This window comes from Dermochelys coriacea, chromosome 9 (assembly GCF_009764565.3).
Source record: "Dermochelys coriacea isolate rDerCor1 chromosome 9, rDerCor1.pri.v4, whole genome shotgun sequence".
Classification (NCBI taxonomy): Eukaryota; Metazoa; Chordata; order Testudines; family Dermochelyidae; genus Dermochelys; species Dermochelys coriacea.
In genome coordinates, this window is record NC_050076.1 from 11,005,281 (window position 1) to 11,027,607 (window position 22,327).

The 22,327-nt window shown below is 41.4% G+C and overlaps 1 protein-coding gene across 3 annotated transcripts in view; it reads right to left on the reverse strand.

Moving 5' to 3' along the window:
• FXR1 (FMR1 autosomal homolog 1) overlaps positions 1–22,327 on the reverse strand; it is a 67,438-nt gene that overhangs the window by 8,540 nt on the left and 36,571 nt on the right. For all 3 annotated transcript variants that reach the window (XM_038416995.2, XM_038416997.2, XM_043492454.1), the window contains exons 5-12: positions 20,969–21,117; positions 20,192–20,285; positions 18,992–19,108; positions 18,123–18,293; positions 9,613–9,691; positions 5,613–5,722; positions 4,277–4,363; positions 2,761–2,968 (exon numbers count right to left, since the gene is read on the reverse strand). In XM_038416995.2, the coding sequence (XP_038272923.1) occupies positions 2,761–2,968; positions 4,277–4,363; positions 5,613–5,722; positions 9,613–9,691; positions 18,123–18,293; positions 18,992–19,108; positions 20,192–20,285; positions 20,969–21,117 (1,015 nt within the window). The remainder of the gene's footprint in view (positions 1–2,760; positions 2,969–4,276; positions 4,364–5,612; positions 5,723–9,612; positions 9,692–18,122; positions 18,294–18,991; positions 19,109–20,191; positions 20,286–20,968; positions 21,118–22,327) is intronic.

Sequence of the window (22,327 nt, forward strand, 5' to 3'; positions counted from 1 at the left end):
CACAACCTCCCTAGGCAATTTGTTCCAGTGCTCAACTACCCCGAGAGGAAGTTTTTCCTAATGTCCAACCTAAACCTCCCTTGCTGCAATTTAAGCCCATTGTTTCTTGTCCTATCCTCAGAGGTTAAGAGAACAATTTTTCTCCCTTCTCCTTGTAACAACCTTTTATGTACTTGAAAACTGTTATTATATCCCCCGTCAGTCTTCCTTCTCCAGACTAAACAAACCCAATTTTTTCAATCTTCCCTCATAGGTCATGTTTTCTAGACCTTTAATCATTTTCGTTGGTCTTCTCTGGAATCTCTCCAATTCATCCATATCTTTCCCGAAATGTGGCGCCCAGAACTGGACACGATACTCCAGCTGAGGCTAATCAGCATGGAGTAGAGCGGAAGAATTACTTCTCGCGTCTTGCTTACAATGCTCCTGCTAACACATCCCAGAATGATGGTTGCTTTCTTTACAACAGTGTTACACTGTTCACTTATATTTAGCTTGCAATCCACTAAGATCCCCAGACCCCTTTCCACAGTACTCCTTCCTGGGCAGTAATTTCCAATTTTGTATGTGCGCATCTGATTGTTACTTCCTAAGTGGAGTACTTTGAATTTCTCCTTATTGAATTTCATCCGTTTACTTCAGACCATTTCTCCAGTTTGTCCAGATCATTTTGAATTCTAATCCTATCCTCCAAAGTACTTGCAACCCCTCCCAGTTTGGTAATCGTCGGCAAACTTTATAAATGTACTCTCTATGCCATTATCTAAATAACTGATGAAGATATTGAACAGAACGGGACCCAGATTTTTTTTTTTGATCCCTGAAGGCCCCCATTTGATATGCCCTTTCAACTTGACTGAACCACTGATGATTACTCTCTGGGAACGGTTTTCCAACTAGTTTTGCATCCACCTTATAGTAGCTCCATCTAGGTTGTATTTCCCTAGTTTGTTTATGAGAAGGTCATGTGAGATAGTATCAGAAGTCTTACTAAAGTAAAGATATACCACATCTGCCACTTCCCCACCCCATCCACAAGGCTTCACTTTCCCAGTTTAGAAACAGAGAAGAGGCATATCTGAGCCCAATCATAAAATAATTTTTTAATAATTACAGGCACTCTCTTTCCTGGATGTTATTTTTTTCCGTATCACCTAGAATTACTCCACAAATTACTATACAAACAAACGTGACATACGTTTATGGTTTTGTAGTGTCTTTTATTCTGAAGGATCAAAGTGCTCCATAAAATCATGTATATAAGGCATGTCTATCCAGCACTAAAATGGAGCCACGTCTTGGTTGGAAAAGGCAGTAAGTCTCAGTCAACAGCACTTCACAATAGGTTCTGTGTGATTTTTCTTTTTAAGTAAATGAGGGGAATTCAGGAAGATCTCTAATTAAAACTACATGGGAAATCTTAAAGAGGTAAAGAGTACATTAGGGGAGCCCTGCTGAGCCAAAAAGAGGCGAGGAGACTTAGAGGGAGTTAAAAGCCAAGCGCTGGTTCTGCACTAGATTTTCAGAGTTCTTAAGAATGCCGCCCTGAGTTGAAGGAAACTGGGGAGAAACCTTAAGAGGTAAATCGGGTGTAGAGTAATTTAGTCTCAGAACCTTAAAAAAGAACATACAGATTTTCTGACTAGTTTTAGTCACGAAACTCTGAAGAGAGTGCTACCTGTTTATAACTGGTTTTAGTCTTTAAAATCAGTTCAGTGATATAAAAGAAACGCGGCCAGAGACTCCACATTTGTTTTGGTTGCAACCGAAAATATGTATGTAAATCTGACACTCAATAGATGGTTTTCTTTGCTTAACTTGCGTCTTGTTCTGAGTTTCTATACAGTTGCACAGACCATTTCCCTGACACACCTTAGTATTATATAACTATACTATTGCCAAAGGGCATGTTCTCACCAAGTTCAGTGACTGGATTTTCATTTCATTTCATTTTTCTTCAATTTAAAACATCTTTTCAATAGGAATGCAAACAAAAAGACAGGATCTTCATAAGGCCTCATGCTCATTTGAGATGCTATGCTAATCATTAAGATGCTGTGCCTCCTATGTTAGCCAAGCTTTGCAGTCACTCAAGCGTGTTCCACGCTATAAGTAAGGCTACGTTTTAGTCACGGGTATTTTTAGTAAAAATGGACAAGTCATGCACAGTAAACAAAAATGTACACCCCGTGACCTGTTCAAGACTTGTACTATACCCATGACTAAAACTTGGCTAGGGGGTTCTGTGTGTGTGTGGGGTGGGAGGCGGAGAGGAAGAGAGCTGCAGGGATGGCATCTGCAGGCGGAGGCAGCACGTAGAGCCGCCTGGCCGCACCTCCGCCTAGGAGCTGAACACAACAGTCGCTTCCGAGGAGCTCTCCCCCCCAGGTGTTGCCCAGAGTCCTCACCCCCCCCGTACCCCAACCCCCTGGCTCAGCCCTGAGCCCCCTCCCACACCCAAACTCCTGCTACTGCTGAGGGGCACGGGCGCAATGGCCTGAGACTGCCCCAGCAGTGGCTGGTGCAGCTGGTCTGGGGGCCACCCGAGTTGCTCAGGCAGCCCCTGACCTAGTTGCACTGGCCGCTGCAGAAGTCCCGAAACATCACGGAATTCATGACTTCCGTGACCTCTGTGACAGACTCATAGCATTAGCTGTAAGTAACTTATCTAAAAATGGAATATATATTTATAAATAAACCGCAGCATCATTTTCCTACGCAGAAGTTTCCATACCTGTTCTGTAATTTAAAAATACTCACCATAACCAGATGTATAATTGGGGCCTCTGCGACCTCTCCCTCTTCCACTATATGATCTGGACCCTTGTACTGAGGAGAGAGTACTCTCATCAGTAGTGTAGCCCTTTTCCTTTTCAGGACCTCTGGTGGAAGAAGGTCTGAAACCCATACCAATCTGACGCAGTTGTTCATCAATCTGGAGCCTCTCCATCCTCAGCTGTTCTACTTCCTGTTTTCACAGAGATAAAATCATAACCAGTTTTATAGCATTATGATGTGTTGTTAGAAAGTGAATTCAACCCTAGGTGTCATTTTAGCAGAGTTTAACAGGTTTTCAGCTCTCCCATTACCAATCAGTATTAGGTCATTTATTTGATAGCTGTCTGAAGGCCAGAGAAAGCCTTACGTAGCAGTGTATTTACTTTCCTTATGCTTCATTAATGCTTAGTTCCTTCTTTATGCTTAGTTAAGCTGGAGTCACACATCACATGCAAAAACAGTTGCCTGACCCATAACTGTTGTTGTTCTTTAAGACATGTTGTGCGTATATATATTCCCCATCAGTACACTGGGCATGCACTCACCTAGAGTTAGAGAATGTTAGCTAGCATTATCTGTCAGACTGGCACATGTGTGTTGCACTTGCTCAAGCCATGGACTAAAAGTATAAAAGGGTGGAGCCACCTTGACCCCTACTCAGTTCTTTCTGACAGGAAGCCAGATGTCTTCAGATTCTGATGTAGCAGGAAAGGAATGTGGGTTGTGGAATATATATGTGCACAACACATCTTGAAGAAAAACAGTTACTGTCCAGTTGGAGATCATCTGTGCAGAAGCCACCTAACTGATGTTATCACTACTACTAACACTGTCTTTGCAAACAAGTAAGAAAGGGCTCCAGAGTCTATGAGCCAGGCACCATGGGGAGCTCCAATTAGTAGCCACATGCATTAAGAAGGAACCAAGAAGGGGTGAGGATGACTCTGCCCTTTTATATCCTTTGTCCATAGCACAAGGAAGGACAGGGTACATGTGCTGCTCTAATGAGTAATGCTAGCTTGCAGTCTCCAATTTGAGGGCACTGGGAATGCACACATATAATATGGAATTATATACATGCAGAATCACTCAAAGGAGAACCTATGTTAAAAGATTAAGATTGAACTGTTAAGTTAGGACATGCAAAAAAGTAGGTTAAAACACAGTATCTCTGTTCCCTTGCACGTCTGCAAGACAACATGGTGAATTTTGAGATCACACACTTTTTATCAAATATACACAACAGTGTTCTCCTGCAGCCTTATTTTATTAACCTTATTTGTATTTTAGATAATCTGTGATCATATAATTTAAGGCCAACGTAATGCATATGTGCAAGGGAACAAAGTTGAAGCCTTACATACAACCTTAGGGCTAATCTTGAGAGGAACTGAACTTCTACTACTCCCACTGAAGTAAAGGTGTTGCTCAAGAATGTAAGTATAAATTGATAATTTTCTCTAATAAGCATTTCCAAAATACAAAGATAAAAACATACCTTCAGGTAGGCAATATGGTATTCTAAAAGAACTTGGACATTTCCAATGTTTTCTTTAGTGCCAACAAATACGAATGGGACCATTCCCTGTAGAAACAAAACTCTATAATCATTCTCAAAAAGAGCAACATATTATCAAAACCACAAAAAACAAACAAACAAAAAACAACAACAAATTATCTCCCTAAGTATTGGAAATAAATTACAAACACCACGCATAACAATGTAGCCTGCACCTTGGGCTGTATATACTAGATACGGTCAGGCGAAGGAGGCTACGGTGACAGACATTTCTGCACTTCTCTAAACCTTGGGCTACTCTAAGTTAGAGAAACTTCACAATTGGTATAATTTATGCTTGGCTGCCTATGGCCCCAATAGACCATTTCAGCAGCTGCAGACTGCTGGGGCATGGGGATGTTCAGTCCATACCACTTTCCAGCCATGCCCACTGCACTAGTTGCCAGCACAGGAGTAGCTGTGGTGGTTTTATGCCATTCCCAAATTCCCGCAAAAAGGGAGAATCCTTCACTAGCAAGTTAAACCATCTTTTCAGCACAGATGAATCTTAAAGGGATCAAAGTTCTAGCTCTATGTTTTCTAAATAAAAAACAAATAAATATTTTCATGACTAAAGAGTGTAGCAACTACATGACAGTTGTGCAGGTGATCAGGTGAGAGAAATGATGCTTCAAATCAAAGGATTTGTTATTGAGCAATATATGTTTATTTAAATCAACTTTCCTGAATTGCTGAAGTTTAAATGTAAATTTATTGCTGGTGAAAGGTGCTGGTTTGACAGCCCTGGTGAGTGAAGTCCTCTGTACATCCACGGAATAGGTACAGCACTGGCAGCTGCGGTGTTATCTTCCTCTACTCTGATCCACAAATGTGCCTCAATCAAAACCTACAAGGATCATCCTTAATGGTGAAAGAATAATTCAGTCTCCAGAACCAGTTCTTTGGCCTTTCTCCTGGGAATTCCAAGAACAGTCCCTCCCATCTAGTATCAATTCTAGTAGTTTTTGTGATATGGATACCAGCCGACCAGCAACTGGATTGAGACCAAAATAATGTCTCATAGGCAACAAAACAGCCATTAGATACTAACAACCTGTGCTATATATGAAATGGAGATCCCAAACTAACCCACTGAGTGATCTTGTACCCCATCCCTTCCCAGACTTGTCAACTTTCTACAAATACTTTGTTAATATTACACAGAGAGTAAACAGTATCACCTTTGCTCCTTCCAAAACCATTTGATAACAAATTGCATAAACATAATTTTCAAAAATACAAGTTTAATAGTTGAAGGAAAGATTAAATAACTTGCATCTTCTCTGGGCAGTTTGTTTTCATTGTCCCCTTCAATCCTGACTCGGACGACTCCAGACTTGTCTACAATCTCCTGAATCACTTTTCCATTTTTTCCAATAACTTTTCCTTGAGGGGAGGAAAATAGCTATTATTGAATTGATGCTTAAAAGTTTTCTTTAACATAGTTTCCTTGTCATTTCCAAGTTACATGTACTAACACAGGAATAGTAATAAAATAAAAGTCATGCTTTATGAGCCCAATTATCCACTACCTTGGACTTTATGTCACATTTTTCATTTTTCTACTTTACATAGGTACAAATGACAACACAAGGTACAAGTGGGAGAATCAATGCAATATACAAATCAGATGTGTGCCATGGATGGTGGTGGCTGGATCCAGCTTAGGTTCAAGTGTAAGGTTGAATCAGGGCTAAGATTCAATGGCACTATAATTTTACAAGCTCTTCTTGCTTTATTTCAAACTATCTGAACCAAAACCAGGAAATATTAGATTCCTATATAATGGAGCTAACCCAGAATTTTAAAAAGTCCCTCTGAAACAGAGATCTTTCAGACCTACAGTCATACCACCTTGCACAGTGATCTTGTCAAATCTCATGAGATAAACAGTGTTGAGACATATAGTAGTCATTCCTTTATAACTGACTTCCAAACTCAGGGGTGTTTAGTAGCTGTATGATTCTGTAGATAGTACTCCTCTCCGAGCACCAAACCCGTGACAAAGTATGATGTTAGAAGCACTCTGCTTAATGAGATGCCTTCTATCAGAGGATATATAAAACTGAAGTCCAGGAGTACACTGGAACAAGGAGCTTTAGGAAAATGTGTGTTTTATCTTGAAGAGGATGTGGGAACCAACCTTTATTTTCCAACAGCTTAAGAGACAGGAATTATCTTAATCATAGAATCACAGAAATTTAGGGCTGGATGGGACCTCGAGAAGTCATCAAGCCCAGTCCCCTGCACTGAGGAAGAACCAAGTAAACTTAGACCATCCCTAACAGGTGTTTGTCCAACTTGTTTTTAAAAGCTTCCAAAGATGGGCACTCCATGACAACCCTTGGAAGCCTATTTCAAGGCTTAACTGCACTTACAGTTAAAAAGTTTTTCCTAATCTCCAACATAAATCTCCCTTGCTGCAGATTAAGACCATTACTTCTTGTCCTAGCTTTGATGCACATGCAGAACAATTGATCCTCTTTATAACAGCCCTTAACATAGTTGAAGACTGTTATGAGGTCCTCCCTAAGTCTTCTTTTCTTAAGACTAAACATGCCCACTTTTTTTAACCCTTCCTGATAGGTCATGTTTTCAAAACTTATCATTTTTGTTGCCCTCCTCTGGAATCTTTCAAATTTGTCCACATCTTTCCTAAATTGTGGTGCTCAGAATTGGAAACAGTGCTCCAACTGGGGCCTCACAAGTGCTGAGTAGAGCAGGACAACTACCTCCAGTGTCTTACATACGACATCCTGTTAAAACACCCAGAGTATTAGCCTTTTTTGCAGCTGCATCATATTCTTGACTCATATTCAGTCTGTAATCCACTATAACATCCAGATCCCTTTACCACCTAGACAGGTATCCCCCATTTTGCAGTTGTGCATTTGATTTTTCCTTCCTAAGTGAAGTACTTTGCATTTGTCTTTATTTAATTTCATCTTGTTGAATTCAAACCAATTCTCCGATTTGTCAAGGTAATTTTGAATTTTAAACCTGTCCTCCAAAGTGCCTTCAAGTCCTTCCAGCTTGGTGTCATCTGAAAAATGTTTAAGCATACTCTCTACTCCATTATCTAAGTCATTAATGAAAATACTAAATGGTATTGGACCCAGGACTGACCCCTGCGGGACCCCACTAGATACGCCCTCCCAATTTGACAGCAAACCATTGATCACTACTCTTGGAGTATGGTCTTTCACCTAGTTATGCATTCATCTTACAGAGTTTCAACCACATTTCCCTAGTATGCTTATAAGAATCACGTAGAACTGTGTCAAAAGCCTTACTAAAATCAAGGCATATCATGTCTACTGCTTTCCCCCATCTACTAGGTGAGCAATCCTATCAAAGAAGGAAATTAAGTTGTTTGGGCATGATTTGTTCTTGACAAATCCATGCTGACTATTCCTTATAACTAGGGCCAGCATTTTCCAGCAATGAAAACAGAGTAATTTCAGATTTTCAAAGCTGTATATTTTAGAAATTCAGAATATGCATTACATTAATGCAAAAAATATTGTATTGTATTGTAATACTGAGGGCTAGAGCCAGCTTTGTGCTGAGGGGAGTGGGCAGGAGCCAACTGTATGCAGGGGAGGTGAATGGGGGAGAGGTGCGGTGGACACTGCTGAGAGCAGGTGCAAGCATCGTCTGTTCTGCAGCATGGTGAAGGAGCCCTGCCCGCCCAGGGGAAGTTCCACAGCGGTTTTGCTGAGCACAAGCCTGCGTGAGGCAGGGAGAAGTTGGCAGTGAGTCTCAACAGCAACCAGTCCCCAGCCTCTGCCCCGCACCCTGGGAATGAGTCAGGTGGGTTGCCAGATTTCTACTGCATTAATAGCCCAAAGTCAATTAAAAATTAGCCCAGTCTGTTTACTGAAAGTGGGGGTTGCTCAAGGGGTGTGCCTGTACAAGGAGAAGGTATCGGGGGGGATTACTGGAGGAAGTATTTGGGGGGGGGATGCTGGAGGGAATGTTTGGGGGGGTGCTGAAGGGAGTACCTGCGGCCTCACATTTGAGGTTGGGGGCAGTGTCGTGATCCCTGTCATGGTGGCAGGGTGACTGGTGCAGGCCTAGGACGCAGCGCAAGCCTGTCAGTCAGTGCCTCCCTGCAAGCCTCTCCCCCTCCCCAGGGCGGGGAGCCATGGCCTGGCTCTGTCACCCTTCCTGGGCAGAAATCTGGGGAGGGCTGTGACCCTGCGCTCCACCCACGTCATCTCTGCTCCAGCCTCTGCCCTGGGGATGAGTCACATGTCTTCAGGCAGAAATCTAGGGGTGCATGACCCTGCGCGCCTTGCCCACCCTCTGATTGGGGAGTCCCCAAAAAAATGGCAATTTCCAGCCCAGCCCTATTTATAACTTTATCATCACCCAGGTGCTTACAAACTGATGGTTTAATAATTTGATCCTGCATCTTTCCAGGTATTGAAGTTAGGCTGACTGGTCTATAATTCCCAAGGTCCTCCTTGTTCCCCTTTTTAAAGATAGGTGGTGCTATGTTTGCTCTTTTCCAGTCTTGAGTCCTTTCCTGTCCTCAAAGATAATTGTGAGCAGCTCAGAGACTGCATAAGGGTATTTAAGGAACCAGCTGAAGCATCCATTTTAATTGTTTTAGGAATTTCATCCATAAAAAAAAGTATTTCTGCCCCCAAATTAAAAAACTCAACTAAAAGAACACGATACCTTAAGAATGATTAGTATACATGAAAGGATGTGAATATCATACTGTTGCTTGTGTATACTGCAGCACACCATTCAAAAGGCATAACCAGTCAAACAGAACTAAGCATTGGACAATGGTATCTTAGTTGAATCACCATGCGATTCTTAGGGTTCAAAGGAAATTATTTTCTTTTAAACTTAATTTTGAAAGATCATTTTCAACATTAATTTTTAAAGAGGATTTTTTAGGTTCCATTCCTCCCACCTCCATTTATCAATTTAAACTTTACACAAGCAGGAAATTTAAAAGCATATGACTGCACAAGTCTGAATCTGTTATGACTCTCAAAGTGCAACCATAATATCTAAGCATTCTATTTAATATTTTTAAAATTAATTACAAAATAGAATTGACAACAAGATGTCCACATGCGCAACACAGATGTTTTCAACAGTCCTGTTATACCTATTGTTATTTAAAGGTTTTAGTTTCTGAGTGAAGGGAGAAACTGTCAAATACTGGCATCTAAGCCTTCTATGCATAGTCAAACTGAACAGGCTTTCTTTCCCCAAATTTTCAAGTGTTTTAAACTTTTAGCAATATTACATACCAACAAGATTTCTGGGCACCTGAATAAAATCTTCCACAAATTCCAAGTAACTTCTAGCCTTTTTTACTGCATCAGCACTCTAGAAATGAACACAATAGAAGTTTATTTTGAATGCAATATAGTAAAAATAAAGCCCTGTTACAACAGCTGGAAATCCTCCAGACAACAGCAGGAACGAGATTAAATTAATCTAGTTTTGAACTAAATGTTAGAGAAATAACAGAGTTTAAAAAGCTCAGGAACAAAACAGGGGCAAGACAGTGGCATAAATAGTGAAAAACAATGTTTTCACACTATTTAAAACAAAGTTTTTATATTCTGCAATTTACCATAATTAAAACCAACTCTCAGAAATATCCCCTTTATGTTATCTTGCAACAGCTCACTGAATTTTAGAGAGACCATCAACTGGGAAGCCTATATATTCTTTTTCCCCAAAATGGCACACACAATTTCTGAACCGATATGCTTGTATAGAAATATCTATGTAACTAACATCACATCACAAAGAAAAAAGTTACCTACCCTTCTGTAATTGTTGTTCTTTGAGGTGTGTTGCATGTGTTCATTTCATCTTGTGCACAATTGTAGTTCACGAAAGCTTATGCTCAAATACAGTTGTTAGTCTCTAAGGTGCCACAAGTACTCCTTTTCTTTTTCCCCTCAGTGATACCCGTTGGGGAGGTTCCAGCACCCTCTGCCACTTTGTGCTATTGTGTGCAAGTAGAAGAGGGCAGAGCCATTCCCAACTCCCCTCAGTTCCATCGTACTGAACAGACTCCGATAACGAGGGGAAGGCGGGTGGGGGTCATGGAATGGACATATGCAACACAACTCAAAGAACAACAGGTACAGAATAGTAAGTACTGTTTTTTGTTCTTCAGTGCTTGCACATGTCCGTTCCATTGTAGGTGACTCACAAGAAGAAAATCATGGAGGTAACTAGAAAAGGAGTACTTGTGGCACCTTAGAGACCAACAAATTTAAGGTGCCACAAGTACTCCTTTTCTTTTTGCGAATACAGACTAACACGGCTGTTACTCTGAAACCTGTCATGGAGGTAACTGTAAGACATCCCGTCTGAAACTGGCACTGTCTCTGGACTAATGGGAAATGGCATAATACAAAGCAAAAATGTAGGCTGATGACAAAACGTCACCGCTTTACAAATGTCCATTATAGGTACTTTCACCAAGAAAGCCGTGTGCTGCAGCAGAATGCACCGATTTCCTAACTGGTAGGGTTAGATTAGCCCACTGGTAGCACAAATGAAACCATGAAGAGATCCAGGATGAAATCATCTGAGTAGTCACTGGACTGCCATTAGTTTGGTTTGTAACCACAACAAACAACTGAATAGAAGACCTAAAGGACTTAGTATGCTCCAGATAGAAAACTAGAGCCCTTCTGGCATCCAACAAATGCAGTCTCTCCTCATCTCTATGGGCGTGAAATTTTGGAAAGAAAGCTGGCAAAGAGACTGCCCGGATGACATAAAAATCAGAGACTACTTTATTGAGAAATTTTGGGTGAGGGTGAAGATGAACCTTATCCCTAGGGGAAATGGTGCAGGGAAGAGGATGCTAGAGGTTTTAACTCTCCCACCCCTCTGGCCAAGAAAGTGGCCACTAGAAATGCTACCTTCATAGAGAGGTGCACCAGAGAGCAAGTTGCAAGGGGTTCAAAAGGTGGGCTCATCAATTCTACTAGGACCTAGACCTTAAGGAGGGATGGGATCTTGCACATGTGGATACATATGACCAAACTTGGGAGGATTTTTCTGAAGCAGGTTGTATGGTATTAAAACAGTTTGGACATGTCATACTGTCTCATTCCCCAGAATTCTGTACTATAAAGTAATGTTGAAAGTATGCAGCTCTGATAAATTTTGAGTTTGGTTTTGGTGTTGTTTTAATGATTTCCAGACTGTATTTAAAGTTCCTGAAGGTGTTCCTGGCTTTTTGGATCTTGTTCCGGATGTCCTAGTTTGTTCCACTGTCCTAGCTGATGGTGTTGCCCAAGTATGTGAATGTTTCTATACTGGTGAGAACATAATCCTCTACCTGTACTGGTGATGGTGAGGCAATATTAAAGGTCATGATATCTATCTTATTGCAATTGATATTCAGTCCAATTTGCTGGCTGAATGAGTTTAGTCGAGTTTTTTTTTTTCCTTGTATATGGTGTTGGGTATGTGATAGGAGAGCGAGATCATCTGCAAAGTCCAGGTCTTCAAGGGATGAGAAGGGTGTCATGACCATGCATGGGCAAGGAAAAATCTGTAATTTCCTAACTTTTTAGTACTTGACTTTGCAACCTAAATAACACAGGTTTTTGTATGTCATTTCCTAGGAGTTCTTTCGTTTAAAGAGTAAAAATGAATTCTGTTCTGTGCAACTGTAACAGCCCCCCATTATGCATTTATCGGCAGGATTTGAACCCTTAACGTTCAGTGTAAGATGGACACCACTTGAGCTACAGAACTATCTCCATAAACTGGCAGTAAGAAGAAAGATGACTCCCAAAGAAGGAAATGATTGGACACAGTCACTACATGCTGGGTCTGAGGAGTGGTTGGGGTAAGCCTAGTCTGGCTCTCTCCCACCTGGCGTTGGGGGAGCTCATACCTTCCCAGGTGCCCACACAGAAGGGGTGGGTGGGCACAGTGGGGCCATGTGATAGGGGTTATCACAGAGACATAGGGCTGGTAGGAACCTCAAGAGGTCATCTAGTACAGCACCCTGCATTGAGACAGGACTACCTAAACCTAGACCATCCCTGACAAGTGTCTGTCTAACCTGTTCTTAAAAATCTCCAAGAAAGGTTGTAGAATCCCTGTCATTGGAAGCCTATTCCAATGCTTAATTATTTTTATAGTTAGAAAGTTTTTTCTAATATCTAACCTAATCTCCAGTGCTGCAGATGAAGATGACTGCTTCTTGTCCTACCTTCAGTAGACATGGAGACCACTTGATCAACATCTTCTTTAGAACAGCCCTTAAAATATTTGAAGATGTATCAGGTTCCCCCCAAGTCTTATTTTCTCCAGACTAAAAATGCTCCGTTTTTTTAACCTTTCCTCACAAATCAGGTTTTCCAAACCTTTTATTGTTTTTGTTACTCTCCTCTGGACTCTCTCCAATTTATCCACATATTTCCTAAAGCGTGGCACCCAGAATTGGACATAGTCCTCCGGCTGAGGCCTCATTTGTCTCAAGTAGAGCAGGACAATTACTTCCTGTTTCTTATATATGACATTTCTGTTAATATACCCCAGAATATTAGCCTTTCTTGCAACTGCTTCACATTGGTAACTCGTATTCAATTTGTGATCCACTATAACCCCAAGATCCTTTTAGCAGCACTACCATCTAGATAGTTAGTCCCCATTTTGTAGCCGTGCATTTGATTTTTCCTTCCTAAGTGAAGTACTTGTCTTTATTGAATTTCATCTTCCTGATTTCAGACTAACTCTCCAGTATGTCAAGATCATTTTGAATTCTAATCCTGTCCTCCAAACTGCTTGCAACCCCTCCTAGCTTCATATCATCTGCAATTTTATAAGCGCCCTCTCTATTCCATTATTCAAGTCACTGATGAAAATACTGAATAGTACTGGGCCCAGGACAGACTCCTGCAGGACCTCACTAGATAAATCCTCCCAGTTTCAGAGCAAACCATTGATAACTACTCTTTGAGTATGGTCTTTCAACTAGTTATGGAGCCACCTTGCAGTAATTTCATCTAGATCACATTTCCCTAGTGTGCTTGTGAGAATGTCATGTGAGACCCTATCAAGCCTTACTGAAGTCAAAATATATCATGTCTACAGCTTCCCCTTCATCCATTAGACTAGTAACTCTGTCAAAGACAGATTGAGCATAGCCTGGCTCTCCCTCTTTCTCATACCACCCCTGGGAGTTTTGGCAGCTCCAGCTCTATGATGCCCCAAGAGGGGATATGGGATGCAGGAACTCTGAGCTGGGATTGGGGGGGGGAAGTTCCTCCCGCAATACAACTGCCTCAGGTATTCTCATTACAGCATCTGCCGCTGTTACTTTGGCAGCGATGTGGCCTGAACTTAGAATTTTCATGCTCAATTATTATTTTAGTTTCCTAAGGTACATAAGTGAGGAAAGGGAAAAAAAATTTAGTAGTTTATATCTCAATAAAAGTTGAACAGAATTTTATAGGTTTCAGAGTAGCAGCCGTGTTAGTCTGTATCCACAAAAAGAACAGGTGTTCTTGTGGCACCTTAGAGACTAACAAATTTATTAGAGCATAAGCTTTTGTGGGCTACAGCCCACTTCATTGGATGCTTAGAATGGAACATATAGTAAGGAGAGAGAGAGAGAGACAGACATACATATACACACACACACAGACACACACACACACACACAGAGCTAAGGTTTCAGAGTAGCAGCCGTGTTAGTCTGTATTCGCAAAAAGAAAAGGAGTACTGGTGGCACCTTAGAGACTAACAAATTTATTAGAGCATAAGCTTTCGTGAGCTACAGCTCACTTCATCGGATGCATTTGGTGGAAAAAACAGAGGAGAGATTTATATACACACACACACAGAGAACATGAAACAATGGGTTTATCATACACACTGTAAGGAGAGTGATCACTTAAGATAAGCCATCACTAGCAGCAGGGGGGGAAAGGAGGAAAACCTTTCATGGTGACAAGCAAGGTAGGCTAATTCCAGCAGTTAACAAGAATATCAGAGGAACAGTGGGGGGTGGGGTGGGAGGGAGAAATACCATGGGGAAATAGTTTTACTTTGTGTAATGACTCATCCATTCCCAGTCTCTATTCAAGCCTAAGTTAATTGTATCCAGTTTGCAAATTAATTCCAATTCAGCAGTCTCTCGTTGGAGTCTGTTTTTGAAGCTTTTTTGTTGAAGTATAGCCACTCTAAGATCTGTGATCGAGTGACCAGAGAGATTGAAGTGTTCTCCAACTGGTTTTTGAATGTTATAATTCTTGACGTCTGATTTGTGTCCATTCATTCTTTTACGTAGAGACTGTCCAGTTTGGCCAATGTACATGGCAGAGGGGCATTGCTGGCACATGATGGCATATATCACATTGGTAGATGCGCAGGTGAACGAGCCTCTGATAGTGTGGCTGATGTGATTAGGCCCTATGATGGTATCCCCTGAATAGATATGTGGACAGAGTTGGCAACGGGCTTTGTTGCAAGGATAGGTTCCTGGGTTAGTGGTTCTGTTGTGTGGTGTGTGGTTGCTGGTGAGTATTTGCTTCAGATTGGGGGGCTGTCTGTAAGCAAGGACTGGTCTATCTCCCAAGATCTGAGAGAGTGATGCTTCGTCCTTCAGGATAGGTTGTAGATCCTTGATGATGCGTTGGAGAGGTTTTAGTTGGGGGCTGAAGGTGATGGCTAGTGGCGTTCTGTTGTTTTCTTTGTTGGGCCTGTCCTGTAGTAGGTGACTTCTGGGTACTCTTCTGGCTCTGTCAATCTGTTTCTTCACTTCAGCAGGTGGGTATTGTAGTTGTAGGAATGCATGATAGAGATCTTGTAGGTGTTTGTCTCTGTCTGAGGGGTTGGAGCAAATGCGGTTATATCGTAGCGCTTGGCTGTAGACAATGGATCGAGTGGTATGATCTGGATGAAAGCTAGAGGCATGTAGGTAGGAATAGCGGTCAGTAGGTTTCCGATATAGGGTGGTGTTTATGTGACCATCGCTTATTAGCACCGTAGTGTCCAGGAAGTGGATCTCTTGTGTGGACTGGTCCAGGCTGAGGTTGATGGTGGGATGGAAATTGTTGAAATCATGGTGGAATTCCTCAAGAGCTTCTTTTCCATGGGTCCAGATGATGAAGATGTCATCAATGTAGCGCAAGTAGAGTAGGGGCATTAGGGGACGAGAGCTGAGGAAGCGTTGTTCTAAGTCAGCCATAAAAATGTTGGCATACTGTGGTATACACAGAGCTAAGTTGGAAGTTGCCATAAAAACTGTGAAAGGCTAGTTAAGATGAGCAATTATTAGCAGGAGAAAAAAAACTTTTGTAGTGATAATCAAGATGGCCCATTTAAACAGCTGACAAGAAGGTGTGAGGATACTTAACTTAGGGAAATAGATTCAATACAAAGAAAAGGCATTTTGCTAGACTGAAGACATTCTACCCACCGCAAGGCCTTCAAGGCTTCCCTGAAGGCATTCAAAGGCCAGCTGCAAGCAATGAAGGTGTGACAGCTTCTCATAGAAAAAGTTGCAGAATGCTTTATAATGTAAAACGTTAGGCAGCCTAAATACAGCGGTAGCTACCAATTCCTCCTATAATACAGGATATTAAATTTTTCTTTGAATGTTGAATAGGAGACCTGGATACAAGCTTAAAAAATAAAATCTTTTGTGATGTTAGATTTATCAATATTGCAAATAAACTAAGTTCAGAAATACTGTGTGAATTTATTTTTATATTATTTGTACACGTTACATGCACACAGCTGAACGGACATAGTTAAAATCCTTTTCCATATGTGTATGCTCACAAGGTTGTACACCAGAGGTCCTGCTTTAGTGCGGGTGGAAAAAGGGTAGGTTACAAAGATGTTACTTGGGAGACAATGAATTCTCTAAACAGTGCTCTTTTGAGGGAGGATTTGGGGCAGACGGGCCCGGGAGTGGGTGGTAGATACAGGGTCTATAGACTGTGAGAATCCAAAGGACAAAAGTCCTATCTAAGGGAACACAAGAGAGACTTCAACCACAACTACAGCCTGCCCAAAAAGTGGCTCTGTGCTCTGGCTCAGAGATGCATGCTAGGAAGTTTTTCACAAATAACCACCACATACACCCGGAGGAGCCTGCTTACACTCAGTTTGTTAAAAATCTTAGGTAGAAGTAAATATAAGCACGTATGAGGCATGAACTTAATTAAGACAGAGATCCAGATTCCCCGCTGCATTAGTGCAGTTTTGGGCTGCTCTGCTGATGCAGAACTGCGCTCAACTGGCATAGCTGGTGGCAACAGGATCAATCCAGTACAAGATAAACCTTGGGTAGCTGCCAGAACAGCTCAACTCCTACTCCCTGTGACTAGCATAGGAGGTGTGGCAATGGAAAAGGGGGATGTTGGGCAAGCCCAAGCAACCCCAAGATGCAGTAACACCCTATTGGGACCACTGACAGCCAGCACAAATAAAAGCAACTCTCAGGCTTTTCTTACCTGATTTAGGGGAGAGGACTAATTAAAGCAGTCCCAGGATCACAAGAGCACAAAAATAGCTTTAAAGCCACATTTGTACACTCCCCTCCTGACCTGCATCAAGTGCTCCTCAGCCAGAGTCAACGATCAGGGCTCTCAATCTGTTAATATTTAATCCCTTTACAGAGCTACATGAGCATACCTATATTTATATACTCCAGTATATTTACTATGTAGAGAGGACATGGCAGTTTGGAGAGAAACATGCTAGTCTGAAGAATGGCATGTAATATATAGTTATTTAACAAGAATAATACCTTGCAGTAAGTATTTTGTCCTGAGCAAGTATTACCTGTATACAATAAGTGGTATTGCAACCAAAAGTAATTTCTCCCCCACTCCACCCCATGCTGCTCATTGGCTGAAGATCAGTTTTGCTTAAGATCAGTTATAAAAATGGTTGTTTCCCAACAGAGTGCAATGTGTTACACCAGTGGTAGTAGACTATATAAGGGGTCTTTTCCAGCTTTATTTTTATTGAATACAGAAAATGACTTTAACTGAATGTTAAAGTTCCACAGTTAGAGTCACAAAAGGTCAACATCAGGCCTCAAATGAGAAACAGAAGAAGACACTGCTGAAGAACTTTTTGATTAGTTAGCAATGAGTGAGTAGTGATCTGTAAATAACATTATGATATGTGAACTGTGCTCCAGTCTATTAAAGGAGAACATACTGTGCATATTATATCCTCTTAAATATCAGCTTTACTTCTGGAGCTTTCAATCACATTACAAAAATTCCATGGCCAGAATGAAGAAATCTAAACAGAATTACAAATCTCTAACTAGGTTGCTATTCAAGATGCTAGGGAGAGAAACACAGAAGACTGGAGGTCCAGAATGATGGAATAGGCAGTGCCCAAAAAGAAAAGGGAAAATAAGAAAAAGGTGTGTGAGGAGCAGGGGCTTTACTGGTAAAAAACTACATACACTCAAAACAAAAAAAGTAACAGCTAAAGTGACAAACATTTATTACATGATACTATAGTAATTTTCATCTTCAAAATGCTTTACAACTATGAGACAGTTAAATATACCACCTACAACACTCCCCCTGTGAAGTGTGTATTTTTATTCCCACTTCACGTCTGAGGAAACACAGATGTTAAGGTGACTGGCCCCACAAACTGTGTCAGAGTTGGAATTAGAACTCAGCAGTCTCTGACTCCTGTTCCTGTGCTCAGATCTCATCTCTGTGCTGTAGTAATAAATACCAGAGTAAACCAACTATTAAATATAATGAACAAAAAAAATTTTTCCCCTTACCTCTCCATAGATCCTGAAAGTACCAGTATCTTCCTCAAGCTCAATTGCAGTTACTCCTGGAACTTTCCTCGCTTGCTGTATGTTACTACCATGTGTACCTATTGCAAGTCCCATTAAATCTTCTCTTACAACAAATTCCTCATGAAATGCTGCTGCAAGTTGTTTTGTGCACTAGGGAGAGGTGAAAGAATTTGTCCATCATAAGAAGGAACTCAAAACTGAACACAATTAAATGATTACTTTAACTAGAGGTGGGCAAACTACGCCCGCGGGATTGTCCTGCCCTCCCCCGCAGCCATGCCGCCGCGCAGCCAGGCTGCGAGCTCCTGCTACTTGGAGCTGCATGGTAAGGGGGAGGGGATTAGGGAGGTTGAATAAGGGAGAGGGAGTCCCGGGGGGCAGTCAGGGTCCAGGGAGTGGTTGGATGGGGTGGAGGTTCTGGATGGGGAAGAGGGGGCAGTCAGGGAGCGATTGGATAGGTGTGGGAGTCCCGGAGGGCCTGTCAGGGGGCAGAGGTGTGGATAGGAGTCGGGGGGAGTGGGGGAGGCAGTGAGGGGACAGGGAGCGGGGGGGGGTTGGACAGGTGGTGGGGTCCCGCGGGGGGGGGGTGTGTGGAGAAGGGGCAGTCCTGCAGGGGGGGGGCGTCAGGGGACAAGGAACGGGGGGAGGTTGGATGGGTCGGGGGTTCTGACAGGGGCAGTCAGGGGGCGGGAAGTGGGAGGGGGCAGATGGGGGCGGGGGCCAGGCTGTTTGGGGAGGTACAGCCCTCCCTACCCAACCCTCCATACAGTTTTGCACCCCGAAGTGGCCCTTGGGCCTAAAAGTTTGCCCTCCCTAGCTTTAAACAATTCCATTCTAAGACAGCTTACTTCTAAGTGTTTTGTAGCTTCTTCATTTCTTGACATGAGCATTAGCTTGGTACGAATGCTGCGCAAATGCATGTCACTCAATATATTTACTCTCTTTACTGTTGATTCACTGGCAGACTACAAAAAGAGAAGTGGTAAGATAAACAATATTCCCTTTTGATAAAGAAAATCCACACTCAGAGGGCAAATTACTGTTTAAATTAAACTGAATTGTAAATATAAACCCAATTTATAAAGTCACTTATTGATATTAGCCTTCCTCAAGGTCTCAAAACAAGACATACCAAGAAAAATTCAGCTTCCAAAACAAAACCCCACAAATCCATTACCATTGGCTCAGTGTGTTCACAGCCACAGTTTTTCTATTGGACCTATACAGTGAATGTTGCACTGAGATAATCCCACTATGGATTTATTATGAATTGCTAGATTATTTTATTTAATCTTTTTACATATATGTGCAGGTCACCCCCTTATTCACTGGAATATCCAAAAAAGTAAGAAGGGAAAACTGAATCTGAACAGGCAAATTTATATGGAAAATTTTGTCCCAAGGAAACAGAACTGCAAAGACGAATTACTGCTGAGGAAAATACTATGTAACAGGAGCAGACGCAGGACTCCCCAGGCCAAACCCAATTTCAGTCTCATTGCATTTGAACAAATTTGTGAGAGTTGCCTTTGCTTTTTTCCTATGATACTTGGTGACAGAATACTAGCTTTTCCCTGGCTTTCACTGACAGTTAAAAATAGATAAAAGATAGGACTAACTTCCCTTAACCTATCATTCTGTGTATTACAAAATCTCCCTAAGGCTCCCAATTCCCTAAATGGCTATGGTTATGTTCTCTCTTTTACATCCAGTAAAGGGAATTTGTGCAAGAGTGCCTTTACCCTCAAAAGAGACTAAGCACGTTACTTCTGCAGAAAGCTGCATCGCATAATCAGAGAGACCAAAGATCACTCCCAAACTCAGGCTGCCTTTGATGCAGTACTGACACTAATCCAATGAGCCTACTCCAAAATACAGTATTTTAAAATGATATTATAAGGACATACATATATTAAACTGCTTGACATGTGCATAGCCTTACAAATAAATCAGTTCACAGAGATCTGAAGGCAGCACACAACAATCTGTAGTAGTTAATATCATGAATATCATGCACTGTCTGCACAAAAAATAAACTGGTTTCTTACCAGTATTATTAACTGCGTAGTTTCAGCATGGTAGAAAATTCGACAAGCTCCTACAGCTTTCTTAAAATCCTTATGTGCATTTTCATTAGCGCACCTAGAGAAATGAATGTTGTAAAGGTTACTTCAGCTGAAGAGTCATATCAATAACAACTGTGCAACCCTATTAATCAAAAATGAGAATGTGGCAGTAGTCTATAATAAGGAATGTTTCTCAGCCTGGAAAACGCCAGACTAGTCCAAGGAGATGTGCCGGGGATACACCTGATTTCACACTGCAAATGTGGAGGAGGTAAGCTGTCTGCAGCTCCTTGAAAGTCTTCTTTTCTACTTGTTACTCTATACTGCAGCTGGCTACAGTAGCAGCTCAGGTGTACAAGGTTGCAGGCTCAGGAAGAGCTTGTTTGACTAAAGATTTCTTCTTCCATGGCATTCAGCTCAACCACAAAAGAGTATGTTGTCCAACCACCAGAAAAATCACCAAGCCTTCTGGTGAAGGGAAGAAGGAGGGGGCAGGTACAACTGTCCCAGAGTATGACATGAGGAACATTTCGGGGTGGGAGGTCATCACTTGGTGGTTCCAGCAAGGCTGATTGGAAACCACATCACTTTCATATTTGATAGAAATATCACAGTTAATGCCATTTTACTTTAAACTACAACAGGGGTATTCTCTCCAAAAAATAACCTAAGACAAGAATTTAAGATACATATATGGAGAAAGGAATATGCCATGTTGAAATGAATAATAGTGAAGTTACAATATGTAGAGCTACTCACGCATCTCTGAGATCCTCAGGAACATCCACTGTGCACTTAAAGAACGTGTTCTTTTTGACAGTTTTATTTTGATTCACAGGTCGAAGTCGTTCAAATGTGACTATTTCATTGTACGTGGCATCACAAGCAGCATATTCAATGACATAAAACTAAGGGGGGAAGTTTAAAAAAAATCATTAATTAAAGTAACCATTTCATAAAGATAACAGCTATTATGTCCACCATCAAGGAAATATAAAATATGGGTTTACACATTAAAACATAGTTCTATTTTGACAAAGCTGTGCTCCTGCAATGTTATATGCTTGTGCAGACCCCCTCCCCCAGTGTCCCACTGAAGCCAATGGGTCTCTATATGGATGGAAGTGTATGCAGATGCACATTGCATTGTACAACTGGAAAGTAAGTTTGCTCAGTATGTAAATCAAATACTATTTTTTCTAACTGCCAATTCTGCCGATTCAATCCAGAACCTGAAATTTAAACTGTCTTCATTCTGCTTAGTACATTCCGTGTACTACTAAAGGTAATGCAACAAGAAATTAGCTGACAATTTTTCCAAAAATGCTTGAGGGAGAACAGAATCCAGCTAATTTTACACTGATGTATTGGCTCTGAGGGAACAGCAGTAAAAGTTAAATCCACTGTGTAAATAGGCTGACCAGCAGATAACTATTGGACATAAAGGAGGAGGTATACTTCCGTCTCAGGCTATGGTACTACTCTGTATTTACATATATTTATTTCAGTTTCAGGAGATAAAAGGTCTGGAAGATGTAAAAGCTGCAAATATTCTGGCCCTACCGCCCAACCCTTCAATACACAGGAAGGCCCACAAAGCTCAGCTTTGTGCCAGGATACACATTTTTTACATAGCCTTCGCAAATCAAATCCTCTTTTTCCATCCCATGGGGCAACTGCGAAAGAGTAGGCAGAATCTTCCCCTGCTCCTACACAAAAACAGATGCTTGTTTTTTGTCAACATAAGCAGACTTGATTGAAATACACACAAGGAACAGATATGTTTGGTAAGGTGGTGCCATAATTTCCATAGGGTCTTTTCTGACTATAACCACACTTTAAATTAAATTTGGTTCACGGAACGATTTCTTTATTCACAAATAAATGATTACATACAACTATTTGCCATATGTATTGTCTACATAAACTTTTGTTCTCTTCCAGTTTATCTTTAATGATGTTGAAAATGCATATACCTGCAACCACATTTTGAAGATAAAAAAAGTCCACATGCTCTTAGAGAAGTAATATTTCTTACCACATTTAGAAGCAGTTCAGTTTAGCAATATGCCATATAAACGGATTACCAAAAATAATCATATGGTTGTTCATCATCAG